Here is a 17,886-nt window from a genome sequence, read left to right as displayed (position 1 = left end):
AAGAATCAAGACTTTTTTACATCCATATCTATAAAGAATTTGGGTATTTAAGCATTTATTCACAGTAATTTTCAACGTAAAAAGTTCTGTGGGGATGAGGCAGAGCCACAGTGGCTTAAAGGATAGCAGCACATTTGACATATTTACATAAAATAAATGCTAACTGCCATTTTTTTTTTTTTTTTTTTTTTGCTTTTAACCAAGCACCGAGCATCGAGACTATTTTACATCCATATCTATAAAGAAGTCAGAAGTCATGCATGTATTCACAAGAATGTTCAACCTAAATAGCTCTTTGTCTGTGTTTCCACTCGGTCAGCTTTGACGGAGATAGGCCCCCTATGAATCGGTCTCGTGCACCGTGTCCCGTCAATATATTATGAAGTCTATGGCTTGACCTATTGATTATTCCATTGATTATTTGGAAAACTGGAGACAAATTACATTGCTAGTCATTGTTTATCAACCAATTACACTAGGAAACTTTTTTTTTTGTTTTTCTGTTCGCTTCTTATGCTCATTAAATCTAAAATTTTCATGCTCATTCGAAAAAAAAATTTGTAGCATCATACAGTGTTCCAGCTTTGACTCCTAGTAGTTTTTTTTTTTTTTTTACAAGCATGGTTGAATTCTTATAAACACAAAAGTTTGAAGTTGAGATTTTCAATTCTGACCAGCGCCACTCCAATCCCCCGAGGAGAGGAAGTGACCTTCAAAGCTAATTATGGAAGGAAAGTAAACATCGTTATTTGTTGAGATTAAACATTGATGAGCGAGGGGACTGGCATAGGTAGGTAGTTTTTTGAAATCATTCGCCAGGGACCGTCTGCAAATGAAACAACTGCGAGCGTGCGGCTTGATATAACCTTAGACAACAAGGCCAATTATAAACTTTGCCGTTTTGCTAATAATTACATTGGAAAGATTACATAATGCAATTTATGGATTAGTTTAACAACAGAGTTTCGCGTGATTGAATTGAACAGAAAGTAGCCTGTGGTGTCCTTAAAACATGATTGAAAGCTAATTTATTCATGGATCGCATTAGCCCGAAGGGCACGGGCTGGTGTAGCTTTAACAAATACGGCACACACAAGAGTGAAACACAGAAATAATCAAAAGGTTAAATTCAGAATGCGGCTATTGCGACTTTTGATATAGCTTTTGTTTTTGCTCAAAATGATCTGAAAAGTGGTCAAATTTTTACGGGCATTATTGCCATCCAGAATTTACTGCTTAGATGTTTTAGTTGTCACTAAAGGAAAATAAAAGTGCAAAAAAAAACAAAAAACAATTTGCAACTCTGCGAGAGAGAATTTTCTGCCTAGGCAGCCAAATTCAAAGCATCGGCATATTTCTGGCCTCTGTGACCCTGTCTCATCTTATCATATCTTACACCCTGCAAATTTGCGTTAAATAGGTCAATCTGTTATGAAATCATCATGAAATTCCTTTTTTGACCTCTGTGACCTTTGACCGAACTAGCCCAAATATATTTAATTTATTCATTTTAATTTACTGCGACTGGATGGCAACCAGTTCTGGGTGTACCCTGCCTCCCGACCCTAGTGAGGATAAGTGGCTCAAAAGATAAATGAATTAAATTGAATCACATGTTTCGTTTCATATTACAAACATACCCTGCAAGTTTGATAATAATCCCTTGTTATGGAAATTTTGAGTCGAGACCATTTAACCACATCTGCTAATGTAACCATGAAAACTCTTCCTCTTTCATATGAACAAATCAAGGGCATAGGTTTCCATAGGGACCGTAGGGACATAACACCACCAACATTTCGAAAAAATAATAATGTTCATTCCCTATCAAAATTGTTATGCAAAATACACATAAAACTTACTCAGACTTTGGTCAAACTCTATTCAAACATTTCGTTCAGCTCAACAAATACACTGGATGGCAATATTTAGTCACAATATACAAACTATCAGAGGTCTCGTACGTTGTGAGGTCAGCACTCAAATGACCGTGTACAATGTATGGACCAGTAAACGGGGAACTACAGCGTCAGTGGTGTGACAAAACACACTCATTGGCTCATTGGCTCATATGCATGTGTGATACATCATTGGAAAGTTTAAAATCTTTATTTTCTGGAGGAAGAAAAAATTTGAACAGGAGGGCATTTTCCCCCCCCAGATCTTTTTCATCAGGAAAATCTTATCTGGAGGTGAGAGCACGCGAGAGGAGAATTAAAGACGCCAAGATTTTAACCAGATATTATTGCGTACTTACCTCATTTCGATCCAAAAACTCAATGTGGCATCTATCATCGAGTGTCAAGACTGTGAATGGCCACAGCCGGATTTTTGGGGGATTTTATGGGTGAAACATGGTAATATAACAAGGGTTGCGATGCAGAAATTGCAGACATCAAGGATTGGTCAAGATTTTCATTTTCATATATTTACCCTTTTAAACATTTTTTTTTTCAATGTTTCTTTGTTTGGATTTCGATTATTTATCATCTAAAATATCGGGGAAAATGTGACAGTAACAAAAAAATACAATTAATCGATAGTAATGAGGTAGATATCCGTGACTTTTTTACAGACGCCATTTTTTCATTGTGATGTAATTTGTTTAAAAGTTTAAAATATGCAAGTAAATAATTTTTTAAAGTCTTTTTTTTTTTTTTCAAATGTACCGTATTAGTCCAAATATAAGACGACCCCCTCTTTTTCAAGACTCAAGTTTAAAAAAAAGACTTTTTGAACACCAAATTAATTTTTATATAGAAAATAATTATAGCACATCTGAAACAAATGATTATAACAATATATTTGAGAGAAAAAGCATGTTATTTTGCCTCATTCAAATCTTAATATCTGAACATTTAAATATGTAAACTAAAGTGCAATCACATTCGTAAATCAATGGCTTCTGGATTTGAAATGTAAATAAATCAATCTATTGTGATAAAACAACAAAATTGCAATAACTGCATTAACCATCAAAGTGACTTTTTGCTGTAACTGTAGTCTTGAAACAAATCTGAATAAGGAAAAAACATTGCAATAATATAATGCAAACTGGTTAAACTTGAGAGTAGCTGAGATCTGCCATAACAGAACATCACTTCAATGATATCTGGCGCCATCTAGCGTCGTGAATGGGTATAATGTCTAGACCGCGAGTATAAAACGACCCCCTCTTTTTCAATCTTATTTCAATGCAAAAAACACCGTCTTATATTCGGGCCAATACGGTATATTAGAAATCAATTAATGATTCTAAGATAAAAATGACAGACATTTTGATTAATAAATATAATTACTTTTAATGTAATGATTACTTTTTATGGCTGGGTTGAAACAAAAGCGGTTGCGCAAAGTCTGTAAACTGGGGTTTCCAAGGTAAAAGGGACAAATTAAAAATCGTTCGGGGGCTTAATGCGCCCTGAATCTGCTATGGCAGAATATGGGCATATTGTTCTATCAAACACAACAGTTCCTTTGGCTTAAAATACAGCAGCTTCTTTTAAAGAGGAGTGCAAGAGCAGAAACTGCTTTTTCAGCCTTGTCTGTGTTTTCCACCATATACTTTTTTTCCTCAACAACCTGGCCTTCCTGTCCGATTATTATTATAATATTTTTTTAAATAAAATGTGGCCCTTGAGCACCAAATTCCCCCCACCCCTGCACAAGTCTTTAGATGTACCGGCCAGTGAGTTCCCAAGACCAATCAGATCTTTCCGTATAAATTTAGGTCGTCATAACCGAGGACATCTTGCGGGCGCGCTAAGCAAATCAAAGACAGGTGATGAGTGTCAACTCGGATGAAAGCGAGCGTCTGATGATGCATCAATTCCTCCGGCGAGGTGAAACAGATGTCTGATCAGCTCCGTCCACTTCATCGCATTTTTTCATTTCTGGAACACGGGCACACCGTGTGTCCCCTCGGCTATTAAGCGACAGGACAGATTGTCGCCTGGAAGTCCTGGGAAAATGGAACCCCATATTTAAATGGCTACTCTGACAAGTGTATACACTACGCCGTTACAGCCCAAAGAGCAGATGAGGACGGCTCTATGGAAGGTGCTAATCCTGTTTTTATACGATAACAGAAATAGGATTACGTCTGTACTTGCACCGCTCTTGCCAAGTGAGTGATGTTCACAGCAATGTGTTGTACACAGGAGGTTGTGCACTAGACTGCACAACTTGACTGGCACTGACCCTGAACCAAACCCTTAACCCTAAACATAACCCTAGCCTAGCCAAAGGCTCTTTTTAGATCACAACTAAGATCAGTCCAGCACTTTGACAAAACTAAGGTTCCTACAGGATTGAAAAGGATTATTTTGAGACCGCTTCCAACATAATTTTAGGCAAAATTCACGGTTAATCTCACAAAACCAATCAGTAACTCCTAATACTGCTGTAATGATATTAAAGTTTTCAACTCGATATTGATACTCCAAAAAATAATCAACACCCTGAAGTTTAGAGCTGAGAGATCACTCGTATAATTCAAGTAACTTGATTTTAAAAATTGATCGAGGAGTTTTTTCCGCCTTGAGGAATCATTTAATTTTGCCAGCTCTAAGCTAATCATGACATTTTGCACGGACTACTTTTAATGCGGCACAATGCGCTGACATCGCATGCATACAGGAAGAAGAGAGAGGCGGCGGATATATTTGATTTCAACCGCGCATGAATATAGAGGTAACGACAAAGAAGCAGACAAAAGCGAAGAGAAAGGCACCAAGAAAAAGCAGAAAATGTCAAAAGTGTGGGAGCATTTCAAGCTGGACACCAAGGCGAACACTGTTTCATGTATTCACTGTAATACAGCGCTTGCATAACACTACGGCACGTCTTCAATGTTCGAGCTCCACCGAAGGCACCCTGTTTACTCACAGAGCAGAGGAGTGATACTTGGGACAAGGTAAAATTATGTTAACGTAGCTCTAATAAATAAGACTAACGTTACTTTACCTTATGACTACTTTCAACTTACTGACTTACAACATGTTTATGTAGCTAAAGAGTGACACTGTGGAATACGGCAGCGCTGCCCAGTTACGTCACCGCCCAGGGTGCATTGTGTTGTCAACAAACATTTCGACCGACTCATTAAAATGAATGTCTTAAAGTTTATAAAAACGAAAACTATTAAGAGGGATTTGAAAATCAATTTATTATGACTCCTACTAACATTTATCTTTTAAGAACTACAAGTCTTTCGGTCCGTGGTTTCCTTTAAACACCAAATTTCATTTTGCCTGAACCAACATCTTGTCCTTCGCCACAATATATAAAAATACTCTCCAAAACAAAACAGTGGCGTGTCATTTTTGAGGACAACACGAGGTCACGAAGTCAAATTTCAATGCCTTTGAAAGACATTTTAACAAGGTTAGTAAATTTAAGAGCCTGGGGGAACCCTAAAAACCAGAAATAACTGCAAAGTCAAGACCAAGACAGAACTAAGCCTAGGACAGAGACCAAGACTGTCTTTTAGATCAGACCAAGACTTCCAAAATGTGGTGCACAACTAATCAGTCTCTGAGAGCCGATATTTACAGACATTCTGCACGCTCTTTCTCGCTCACTCTCAAAGATCATTGCTTGTTTTTTGAGGAGTTACTCATGAACTGGAATAAATAAGCTTCCATCCCACTTTATTATTATTATTTTCTTTTTACCACAGCAAACTAGATTTCCACCAAAGCAAATGTTTTGATGACTTGAATATCTTGCTAGGCACCAACAGATATAACAGAATGTCACACTGGCACTAGGGCTGAAACGAATACTCGAGCAACTCGAGTAACTCTGGTTTAAAAACTGATCCGAGTAATTTTATTCACCTCGAGTAATCGTTTAATTTTGACAGCTCTAAGCCTCAAGTTTTGCCTGGACTACTTTTAATGCAGGACAACGCGCTGATGTCACGTGCGTAGAGGAAGAAGCAAAAAAAAAAAAAAAAAAAAAAACTTACTGCAGCTGACAGCCGCTACAAACGACGCAGACGTTGCTAAAAACTCGCCCGCATGATGCTACGGTGGTAGTAGGTAGCGTCTGATGTGTCTCATAGAGATCACATGTATGTTGAACTCGATGCGAAATGACAGAGTCAGCAGCGTTAGTAAACAGCCGCCATTTTAAAGCAGTAAACTTCTAAGCGCTAATAAATAAGATTAACGTTACTGTCACTCGTTCACATAACATTCGTCCTGCGGATGGCTAGGTTTCTATTAATTATGACCACTGTCAATGCGTGGCTAACGTGTTTTACACACAGGCTTTATTTAATCTGTGAAAACATAGCACTGGAGAGTGATGAGGGTGTAAAATAAAAACTTAATAATGCTAACTGTCAATTTTAGCTCAGTAGTCATTGCTGGATAAAACGCCAAGTAGCACTGGTCCCTAATGTGCTCCAATACAGCAGGTATCATACATTTATTTTGAACACTGCAAAAACTCAAAATCCTATCAGGACTTACAGTTTAGATCAGAAGTCACGGAACCGCGGACCTCGGTCCGGTTCCGGACCCCCAAGCAGTCTATATCCGGATCTCAAGCTGTCGCGACTAATACACGTTGCAACAACAAAAATAATTTTTGTCCGCGGGTTTACAGAGTGGAGGTGGGCAACAAACAAAAACCTTAGCGGTGACGAGCGTGAGCCAGCCAATGGGAGTGAAGCATTTGAAAGTTATTGTTAGAACGGCATGTCTCACACTCGCTTTCCAGACTCCGCAGAGTGACAGCCAAAAACTGAGCCGAATGAGGTTGGAGGAAGAGGCGAAAAAGGTACGGCAAATGGCGTGCTCAAAACTACGCAAGATTGATGCAGAAAACAGAGTGTTTAAGGAGAAGTGGACCAACACATTTTTGTTCATTTTACCTGGCGGCAGCACAAGACCGCTATGGCTCATCTGTTTAGAGACGGTAGCGCTTGTGAAGAGCAGCAATTTGAAAAGGCACTATGAGACGAAGCACGCAGCTTTTTCGCAAAGTTTCCCTATGAGCTCTGCCATCCGTTCTAAAAAAACAGCGGAATTAAGGGCTCAATATGATCGCACCTCAAGGCTCATGGTTCATTCATTCACTGCACAGCAACGCGCAAATGAATGCTCCCTCAGAGTAGCGTGGATAATGGGTCAAAACAAAAAGTCTTTCAGTGACGCACCGATTGTCAAAGATTGTATGAGTGCAGTTGCTGAAACTTTGCTTCATGGAAAGCAAAAAGGAGGGTCTGTCAAAAAATAAAGCAAGTCCCCCTGTCAGCATCCACAATAAAAAAAAAAAAAGTCTTGAACATGCTCTTATGTTGCAATTTAATGATTCAATTAAAGCACTTTTTTAGTTTTATGAACCTTTTATATTTTATTTACATTTTTGAATGTTGTAACCATCAGCATGGCCACGTAAAGATACGTTTGTATTTTTGGAAAAAAAGCATTAAAAATGTTTCTGGACACGAGATTGTTGTAATTTCTTAATTTCGGACCCAGAGTATTTTTAATTCATGACCCCTGGTTTAAACTAACTTAAAACTTAACTAGAACTTAAAAATAGCTTGACAAAAATAGAAATTCAATTGAAACACGAGGGAAAAACACCTAACGTTTAGGTAATGTGTGTTATCAAGCGTAATGGCATTTTTAGGTAAGAAATATGTATATATATGTTAGGGCTGTCAAAATTATCGCGTTAACGGGCGGTAATTAAAACAATTAATCACGTTAAAATATTTGACGTAATTAACGCACATGCCCCGCTCAGACAGATTCAAATGACAGTACAGTGAAATGCCCACTTGTTAATAGTGTTTTGTGGAGTTTTGCTGCCCTCTGCTGGCGCTTGGGTGCGACTGATTCTATAGGCTTCAGCACCCATGAGCATTGTGTAAGTAATTATTGACATCAACAATGGTGGGCTACTAGTTTATTTTTTGATTGAAAATTTTACAAATTTTATTAAAACGAAAACATTAAGAGGGGTTTTAATTTAAAATTTCTATAACTTGTACTAACATTTATCTTTTAAGAACTACAAATCGTTCTATCCATGGATCGCTTTAACAGAATGTTAATAATGTTAATGCCATCTTGTTGATTTATTGTTATAATAAACAGATACAGTCCTTATGTACCGCATGTTGAATATATATATCCATCTTGTGTCTTATCTTTCCATTCCAACAATAATTTACAGAAAAATATGGCATATTTTATAGATGGTTTGAATTGCGATTAATTGCGATTAATTACAATTATTTAATTTTTAAGCTGTAATTAACTAGATTAAAAATTTTAATCTTTTGACAGCCCTAATATATATATATATATATATATTTTTTTTTATAAGATCGAAAAGTTTTTGGAGTGAAAGCAGAGAATTAGTCTTTTTTTATTCTAGTTACATCTGAGCTGCAGTTGTTGGCTGTTTTCAACAATGTACATCAAAAATAAAGACATTGATTGACTGAAAATGGTTCAATATTAGATGAAATGTCTTGTTGTCTCAGGTATATTTATAATTGCTCTACACCTAAAAATACATATGTTTTATCCGATTACTCGATTAATCGATAGAATTTTCAGTCGATTACTCGATTACTAAAATATTCGATAGCTGCAGCCCTAAATAGCACATTCAGTCATTTCATGTTGTTTAGTGACCATCTCGATTTGGAGCCAAAAAAGCCAAAGCTGATATAAAACACTACTCACTCAAAGAAGGTGGTCCACCCGTCCTCGTTGGTTTTGGTGGCAAGCAGGCCAGAGCTCCCGTGGTACGTCATGACAGCGAGCACCTGGCCCTGTGCCGCCACACTTTTCAGGGCGCTGTTGGTGCCCATGGTGAACCAAAAGGTCTGCCCGTCGGGCACCATGATCCACAGGGGCATCCCGGTGGTGTCCCTTCTGACGGTCACCACGTTCTTATTCTTGTCCGTGATAGTGCTCAAGTCACCTGCTCCCGTGTACGTCAGGTTGTACAGGTGGTCACCAGTGGTCAGGCTTTGAGTGAACACGTGGCTACCGTTGGCGTCGAAGAGGTAGAGTTCGTCGTTGATGGGCGACGACACTTCGTACATGTTGAGGGGACTCAGGTAAGGCTTGTTCTTGCGCACGTAGCGGATGCGGATATTGCCCAAGTCAGCGATGTAAAGCTCTCCGTCCGGGCAGACGGCCAAGGAGGATGGCGCGTTTAGCTTGGCATCCTTAGCATAGCCCTCGTCTCCGGAGTAACAATCGCAGTTGGCGTCGTTCTTGCAGTCGCAACCACTCGGCGCCCCCGCCACCAGGGAGATCTCTCCGTTGGTGGACACCTGCCGCACCCGGTTGATCTTCTTCTCATCTGACTCGGCGATGTACAGCACGCCGGTGTGGGACACAGCAAGCGTGTTGGCTGACTCCAGCGTTGCGTGGATGGCCACCTTGCTCATGAGGAAGTGATCGATGCCTGGAACTTGGCAGTGCATGGGCCTGCCCGCCACGATGCGCACTTGGTGGTTCTCGGAGATCTGGAGCACCACGTTGTTGTCCAGAACGTACAGAGAGTTGTCCAGGGGGCTGACTGCAAGGTCTGTGGGCCATTCCAGTCGGACCTGAGAAGGAAAAAAAACGAAAGGTCAACCTAAAATCTGAGCTCCTGGTGTCTTTCCACTTCTCCTCGGTGGAGTCTGTACTGAGGTGCTTTTCAGCATGCGCATGCTTCGTGGCACGCCAGACCCACTGGCGCATGTTGAAAAGCACCTCATACCCACTGTGAAGTATGGGGGTGGGTTAGTGATACTGTGGGGCTGTTTCGCTTCCAAAGGCCCTGGGAACCTTGTTAGGGTGCATGGCATCATGAATGCTTTGAAATACCAGGACATTTTAAATCAAAATCTGTTGCCCTCTGCCCAAAAGCTGAAGATGGGTCGTCACTGGGTCTTTCAGCAAGACAATGACCCTAAACATATGGCCAAATCTACACAGAAATGGTTCACCAGTCAAAAACACAAGCTCCTCCCATGGCCATCTCAGTCCCCAGACCTTGTTTTGTTGTCAAAAGGGGGTTGTACAAAGTATTAACACCAGGGGTGCTAATAATTGTGACACACATTATTTGATGTCAAATAATGTTTTTTTTCCCCCACTGAATGAATGCACTTGTATTGAAGGTTGGATTTTTCTCTTTTTTTCCATTAAGGTCCCATATTATTTGAATATATGTATATGTATATACATATATACATATATATATATATATATATATATATATATATATATATATACAGTGCCTTGCAAAAGTATTCGGCCCCCTTGAACCTTGCAACCTTTCGCCACATTTCAGGCTTCAAACATAGACAACAAAGATATAAAATTTTAGTTTTCTGTCAAGAATCAACAACAAGTGGGACACAATCGTGAAGTGGAACAAAATTTATTGGATAATTTAAACTTTTTTAACAAATAAAAAACTGAAAAGTGGGGCGTGCAATATTATTCGGCCCCCTTGCGTTAATACTTTGTAGCACCACCTTTTGCTCCAATTACAGCTGCAAGTCGCTTGGGGTATGTTTTTATCAGTTTTGCACATCGAGAGACTGACATTCTTGCCCATTCTTCCTTGCAAAACAGCTCGAGCTCAGTGAGGTTGGATGGAGAGTGTTTGTGAACAGCAGTCTTCAGCTCTTTCAACAGATTCTCGATTGGATTCACGTCTGGACTTTGACTTGGCCATTCTAACACCTGGATACGTTTATTTTTTAACCATTCCATTGTAGATTTGGCTTTATGTTTTGGATCATTGTCCTGTTGGAAGATAAATCTCCGTCCCAGTCTCAGGTCTTGTGCAGATAGCAACAGGTTTTCTTCCAGAATGTTCCTGTATTTGGCTGCATCCATCTTCCCGTCAATTTTAACCATCTTCCCTGTCCCTGCTGAAGAAAAGCAGGCCCAAACCATGATGCTGCCACCACCATGTTTGACAGTGGGGATGGTGTGTTCAGGGTGATGAGCTGTGTTGCTTTTACGCCAAACATATCGTTTTGCATTGTGGCCAAAAAGTTCAATTTTGGTTTCATCTGACCAGAGCACCTTCTTCCACATGTTTGGTGTGTCTCCCAGGTGGCTTGTGGCAAACTTTAAACGAGACTTTTTATGGATATCTTTGAGAAATAGCTTTCTTCTTGCCACTCTTCCATAAAGGCCAGATTTGTGCAGTGTACGACTGATTGTTGTCCTATGGACAGACTCTCCCACCTCAGCTGTAGATCTCTGCAGTTCATCCAGAGTGATCATGGGCCTCTTGGCTGCATCTCTGATCAGTTTTCTCCTTGTTTGAGAAGAAAGTTTGGAAGGACGGCCGGGTCTTGGTAGATTTGCAGTGGTCTGATGCTCCTTCCATTTCAATATGATGGCTTACACAGTGCTCCTTGAGATGTTTAAAGCTTGGGAAATCTTTTTGTATCCAAATCCGGCTTTAAACTTCTCCACAACAGTATCTCGGACCTGCCTGGTGTGTTCCTTGGTTTTCATAATGCTCTCTGCACTTTAAACAAAACCCTGAGACTATCACAGAGCAGGTGCATTTATACGGAGACTTGATTACACACAGGTGGATTCTATTTATCATCATCGGTCATTTAGGACAACATTGGCTCATTCAGAGATCCTCACTGAACTTCTGGAGTGAGTTTGCTGCACTGAAAGTAAAGGGGCCGAATAATATTGCACGCCCCACTTTTCAGTTTTTAATTTGTTAAAAAAGTTTAAATTATCCAATAAATGTTGTTCCACTTCACGATAGTGTCCCACTTGTTGTTGATTCTTGACAAAAAAATTAAATTTCATATCTTTATGTTTGAAGCCTGAAATGTGGCGAAAGGTTGCTAGATTCAAGGGGGCCGAATCCTTTTGCAAGGCACTGTATATATATATATATATATATATATATATATATATATATATATATATATATATATATATATATATATATATATGTACAGTGGGGAGAACAAGTATTTGATACACAGTCAATGGGAAACCCCATAGGCAGTGTATCAAATACTTGTTCTCCCCACTGTATATATATATATATATATATATATATATATATATATATATATATATATATATATATATTGGAATGAAAAGATAAGACACAAGACATAAGTACTATATTTGTTTATTATAACCATAAATCAACAAGATGGCATTAACATTATTAACATTCTCTTAAAGCGATCCATGAATAGAAAGACTTGTAGTTCTTAAAGGATAAATGTTAGTACAAGTTATAGAAATTTTATATTAAAACCCCTCTTAATGTTTTCGTTTTATTAAAATTTGTAAAATTTTCAATCAAAAAATAAACTAGTAGCTCGCCATTGTTGATGTCATTACACCATGCTCAATCCCCAAACCCATAAAATCATTTGGACCTAAGCGCCAGCAGAGGGCGCCAAATAACAAAAAACAAGTAACAAGCGGACATTACACTTCTGTCATTTTAATCTGAGCGGGCCATGTGCGTTAATTGCGTCAAATATTTTAACGTAATTTAAAAAATTAATTACCACCCGTTAACGCGATAATTTTGACAGCCCTAATATATATATATATATATATATATATATATATATATATATATATATATATATATATATATATATATATATATATATATATATATATGTATATTAGAAGCTAAAAAACACATCTTTTTCAGGGGTGCCAATAATTATGGAGAGCACTGTATATACCGTGTGAGGCTCAGCTCAGGTATTTTAATTTTTATGTTCCTTAGCCCATTACTTGATTATTCGCAATACATAGTTCATTGATCAATCGGCTACTAAAATAATCGATAGCTGCAGCCCTATTTCGAATGAACGAACGTTCCCAGTCTAAATGGATTGGCTGTCGAGCACCGTCAATGGCAGCCTTAGAGTTAACTGAGACACTATTATGGTGGAAGATTTTGGTAGCAACTTGACGGTTCCTTTTCTTTTTTAAAACATTGACACCTTTTTAAAACGATATCTCTATTCTTGGCAGAAGCATATCGATAACCTTTTGGGATACAAAGTATCATGATATATCACCATTTCGATATTTGTCACACCCCTACATCTGATAAGGATGAAAGCGGTGCAGTGTAGCGTTAAAAGCAGAAACGCTCTTTATACAGCAGAATCCAAAGATAGTAATCAATCACGGCTGCAAAAAGGCTAGAATGAGAGGCGATAAGGAAAAAAAAATAAAATAAATGCAGCATCCTCGTCACCTCAAGTTCTTAACTCGAGGCAGGTTAATAATTCTGTCACCGTCGCAGATGATGCTGGAGTACACTCGCCATGAGCCTTCTCAATTAAGTTCTATTGTTGGAATGAAAATGCAGCAAGCTTTCTGTTCACGCTTCTTTTCATTTAATTAGTTTGAAGCACATATCATCAAGTGGCACATTTCAATAGCATATTGATTAAAACACTTAAATGAATACGAACGGTTTAACATTTTTTGTATGCAACTGAAAAAACAAGCGTTCATGAATGCCTTTTATCATACAAAGGTCAGAGTACATTTACACGAAATGTTCTACTCCTTTCTGAACATTCTGCAAAACTGATCGTTAATCTATTTGTTAAGACTAAAGTTTACTTTTGTTCATTTTTGGCCTATTTTGACTGGTTTTCTAAGTAATGTTGCTCTCGATACAGTACATACGTATATTTTTGGGGAGACTGACTGGCATTATTGAATTTGTTTTGGTTTAGTTTGACTTAAAGGGATCCACGGATAGAAAGACTTCTGAAAAGATAAAAGTTATTATGACTTGAAATAATTTGATACTGAAACCCTTCTTGATGCTTCTGTTTTTTATCCAATTTGTGAAATTAGTTTAACTAGTCGGTCGCCATTGTTGTTGACGCCGCAGGGTGGTGATGTCACATGGTTACTCTGCCAAGCTCCCATAGTATGACTCTAGCGACATACTCATCTGTTCAACTCTTTCAATTTGAACCCGAGGGGAACATAAATGAGCATAACAGCACTGTGGATATTTCACAAAACGAGCAGCAAAAGCAAAATGAACAGGAAAGACAGGATCGGACGAGACCAGAGTAGGAAAAAAATGTTGTTCTGCCAAAATGTGCTACACCGGTGAAATGTCCTACTAGAGGGGAATTTGAAACACAAAGTACTACAGTGCACCTTCATCTTGTTTTGTTAAGATGCAGACAGACAGAATATACTAAAGATGCCTTAAAAAAATACTTAAATACAGTAATATTAAATAAGGGTGGTTTAAATATGCTACATTACTAGGCATGTGCTGATATGAGATTCTAATGGTATGACAACCTTGAGCAAAAATATCACAGTTTCACGGTGTTGCAATTACAGCTCTGAAATATGTTACTTTGAGATACTGTATGTGGGTTTAAAATAATTTTTAAAAATTTTCCATTGAACAGGATTTTTATTTTTCAAAACATACTCGCAAATTTGAACTTAAGGATAATGTTAGGTTGAAATACATTTGAAAAAGTAACACAAAAAAAAAACAAAATAAAAACTGAAATATTCTAAAAAATTAAGTGCTGTCCTTTAGGTGAGCGTAAACCCACAGCCACAGCTCACCATTATTACCATCAGAACAAAAAAAATGTAATTATTTTGTGTACTCACTTTTGTTGCCAGGGGTTTAGATATTAATTAGGGCTGTCAAAATTATCGCGTTAACGGACGGTAATTATTTTTTTAAATTGATCATGTTAAAATATTTGACGCATTTAATGCACATGCCCCGCTCAAACAGATTAAAATGACAGCATAGTGTGATGTCCACTTGTTACTTGTGTTTTTTGGTATTTTGTCGCCCTCTGCCGGCGCTTGGGTGCGACTGATTTTATGGGTTTCAGCACCATGAATGAGCATTGTGTAAGTATTGACATCAACAATAGCGAGCTACTAGTTTTTTGATTAAAAATTTTACAAATTTTATTAAAACGAAAACATTAAGAGGGGTTTTATTATAAAATTTCCATAACTTGTACTCATATTTATCTTTTAAGAACTACAAGTCTTTCTATCCATGGATCGCTTTAACAGAATCTTAATAATGTTAATGCCATCTTATTGATTTATCGTTCTAATGAACAAATACAGTACTTACAGTGGGGCAAATAAGTATTTAGCCAACCACCAATTATGCAAGTTCTCATACTCGAAAAGATTAGAGAGGCCTGTAATTGTAAACATGGGTAAACCTCAACCAAGAGAGACAGAATGTGGAAAAAAAACCCATATAATTACATTGATTGATTTTTAAAGAATTTATTTCCAAAGTATAAGTATTTGGTCACCTACAAACAAGCAAGATTTCTGGCTGTCGAAGAGGTCTAACTTCTTCTAACGAGGTTTGACGAGGTCTAACGAGGCTCCACTCGTTACCTGTATTACTGGCACCTGTTTTAACTCATTATTGGTATAAAAGACACCTGTCCACAAGCTCAGTCAGTCACACTCCAAACTCCACTATGGCCAAGACCAAAGAGCTGACGAAAGACACCATAGACAAAATAGTAGACCTGCACCAGGCTGGGAATACTGAATCTGCAATAGGTAAAACACTTGGTGTAAAGAATTCAACTGTGGGAGCAATTATTAGAAAATGGAAGACATACAAGACCACTGATAATCTCCCTCGAGCTGGGGCTCCATGCAAGATCTCACCCCGTGGCGTCATAATGATAACAAGAACGGTGAGCAAAAATCCCAGAACCACATGGGGTGACCTAGTGAATGACCTACAGAGAGCTGGGACCACAGTAACAAAATACCAGCAACAGTGTGTGAAAACCTTGCGAAGAGTTACAGAAAACGTTTGGCCTCCGGTATTGCCAACAAAGGGTATATAACAAAGTATTGAGATGAACTTTTGGTATAGACCAAATACTTATTTTCCACCATGATTTGCAAATACATTCTTTAAAAATCAAACAATGTGATTTTCTGTTTTTTTTTTCCTCCACATTCTGTCTCTCATGGTTGAGGTTTACCCATGTTGACAATTACAGGCCTCTCTAATATTTTCAAGTGGGAGAACTTGCACAATTAGTGGTTGACTAAATACTTATTTGCCCCACTGTAGTATATATATGTATGTATAAATATTTGCAGTTGTTCTGACACATCATAACCAGTGCAAATCTCAATACACTGCCGAGGTTGTTATCCGCATTCAAGTAGAAGATTGCTAACCCCATTCCACTTTTATATTACCGCGCTCTTTTAGCCAATTTCATCATTTGACGCCCAACCAGGGAGTTGAGGACATCAAAAATGTCATCTCCGTCTCTCTGGTGTTCTTGGTCACGCTTTTGACTTGCACTCGCGCACTTGTCAGCCTTGGTTGAAAATCACAGACTTCCCCTATAATGAGGTGCAGCTGCAGGCTGCGTACAATGACGACGAGCCCGGCGGCGTTCAGAAAATCCTTTAACTTTGATAGGGGAATCCAAAGGAGGGGCGGGCGGGGGGGGCTTTCAATTCCTTAAAACCAATTTCTTGTCAACACTGCTGGTTAAATATTGCATGAGGCTGAGTGTGGAGACGCATGCAAGGAATTTTTCGACGCCACTTTGGAAAGGATTTCGCAGAGTTGCCGTCCGATATGATGTAACCCGTCAGCGGGGAGTGCTCTAGTCAGACTTACAGTAAATTGTCAATTTTAGGATCAACCATGTGGCGTCCAATCATCCTGCTGTGAATTTACCGTATTTTTCGGACTACAAGCCGCTCCTGAGTATAAGTCGATCCAGCCATAAAATGCCCAACAAAGAGAAAAAAAACCATATACAAGTCGCACCGGAGTATAAGTCGAATTTTTGGGGGAAATTTACTTGATAAAATCCAACACATCATGTCATCTTGAAAGGCAATTTAATATAAAAATACAATAGAGAACAACATGCTAAATAAATGTACAGTGTACAGTGTATGAACAACGAAATGTGAATATACTGTCCTACTTTACGGCTCGGTCCTGGCTATACAGCGAACTCCCAAAAGACAATGCTGGACGTCCGTATAATTTGCTAAATCAATTTGGTCCTCGATAGAAAACAGGTTCGCATCAACGTAAATAAATGATAATTAGGTACTATTAGTAATAAGTAACAGGTTAGCATGCATTCGCTATCATTAGCACATCGTTCAAACAACCACACAACTGGCTCTAAGTGTCTGATCGCGGGTGGAAAACACACAACAACAACAGAAAAGATGATACACGCAGGCGTTGCCTCTGTAGAGATGATTTAAAAGCATAAACAATGAAAGTAGGTTCGCATCCGTCTATTCTCTCTAGCTAACTCACCCACTCACTCACTCAGAGCTACGTAGCTGTCCGTCTTCTTCTGGCGTGTGAGCACTCTTCTTCACGTAAACAAGTGCGAGTGCGCCCTCATGTGGGCGTGAAAGCGCCACAAACTAAATGCATCCATTTCAAGATAAGAAAGTCAATAATACAATTGAACATACACTGCCAAAGGCAGAACGCGAACGTGGCCATAGCTATAAAGAGTTATTCAGATAACTATAGCATAAGAACATGCTAACAACTTTACAAAACCATCAGTGTCACTGCAAAACACCAAAATAACATGTGAAATTATATCATAATGTGTTAATAATTCCACACATAAGTCACTCCTGAGTATAAGTCGCACCCCCAGCCAAAATATGAAAAAAAAAACGCAACTTATAGTCCGAAAAATACGGTAAATGAGTTAATCACGAGTAGACTTCCAATTCACAATGGATTGGACGTCTATTGTCATCAATGGTGGTGAATGGGATCATTTTGAGCAATTATGGGTTGACTGTGGGTCATTTTTAATCATTT

At 38.5% G+C, this 17,886-nt stretch overlaps 1 protein-coding gene across 7 annotated transcripts in view; it reads right to left on the bottom strand.

Annotated features, from left to right (window-relative positions):
* Nucleotides 1-17,886, bottom strand: part of LOC130911193 (teneurin-4-like) — a 599,534-nt gene that overhangs the window by 99,767 nt on the left and 481,881 nt on the right. For all 7 annotated transcript variants that reach the window (XM_057828990.1, XM_057828991.1, XM_057828993.1 and 4 more), the window contains one exon: nucleotides 8,715-9,592. In XM_057828990.1, coding sequence (XP_057684973.1) covers nucleotides 8,715-9,592 — 878 coding nt within the window. The remainder of the gene's footprint in view (nucleotides 1-8,714; nucleotides 9,593-17,886) is intronic.

This window comes from Corythoichthys intestinalis, unplaced genomic scaffold (genome assembly GCF_030265065.1).
Source record: "Corythoichthys intestinalis isolate RoL2023-P3 unplaced genomic scaffold, ASM3026506v1 HiC_scaffold_23, whole genome shotgun sequence".
Lineage (NCBI taxonomy): Eukaryota > Metazoa > Chordata > Actinopteri > Syngnathiformes > Syngnathidae > Corythoichthys > Corythoichthys intestinalis.
Note: the sequence above shows the minus strand (reverse complement) of the source record. Positions and strands in the feature narration are given on the sequence as shown.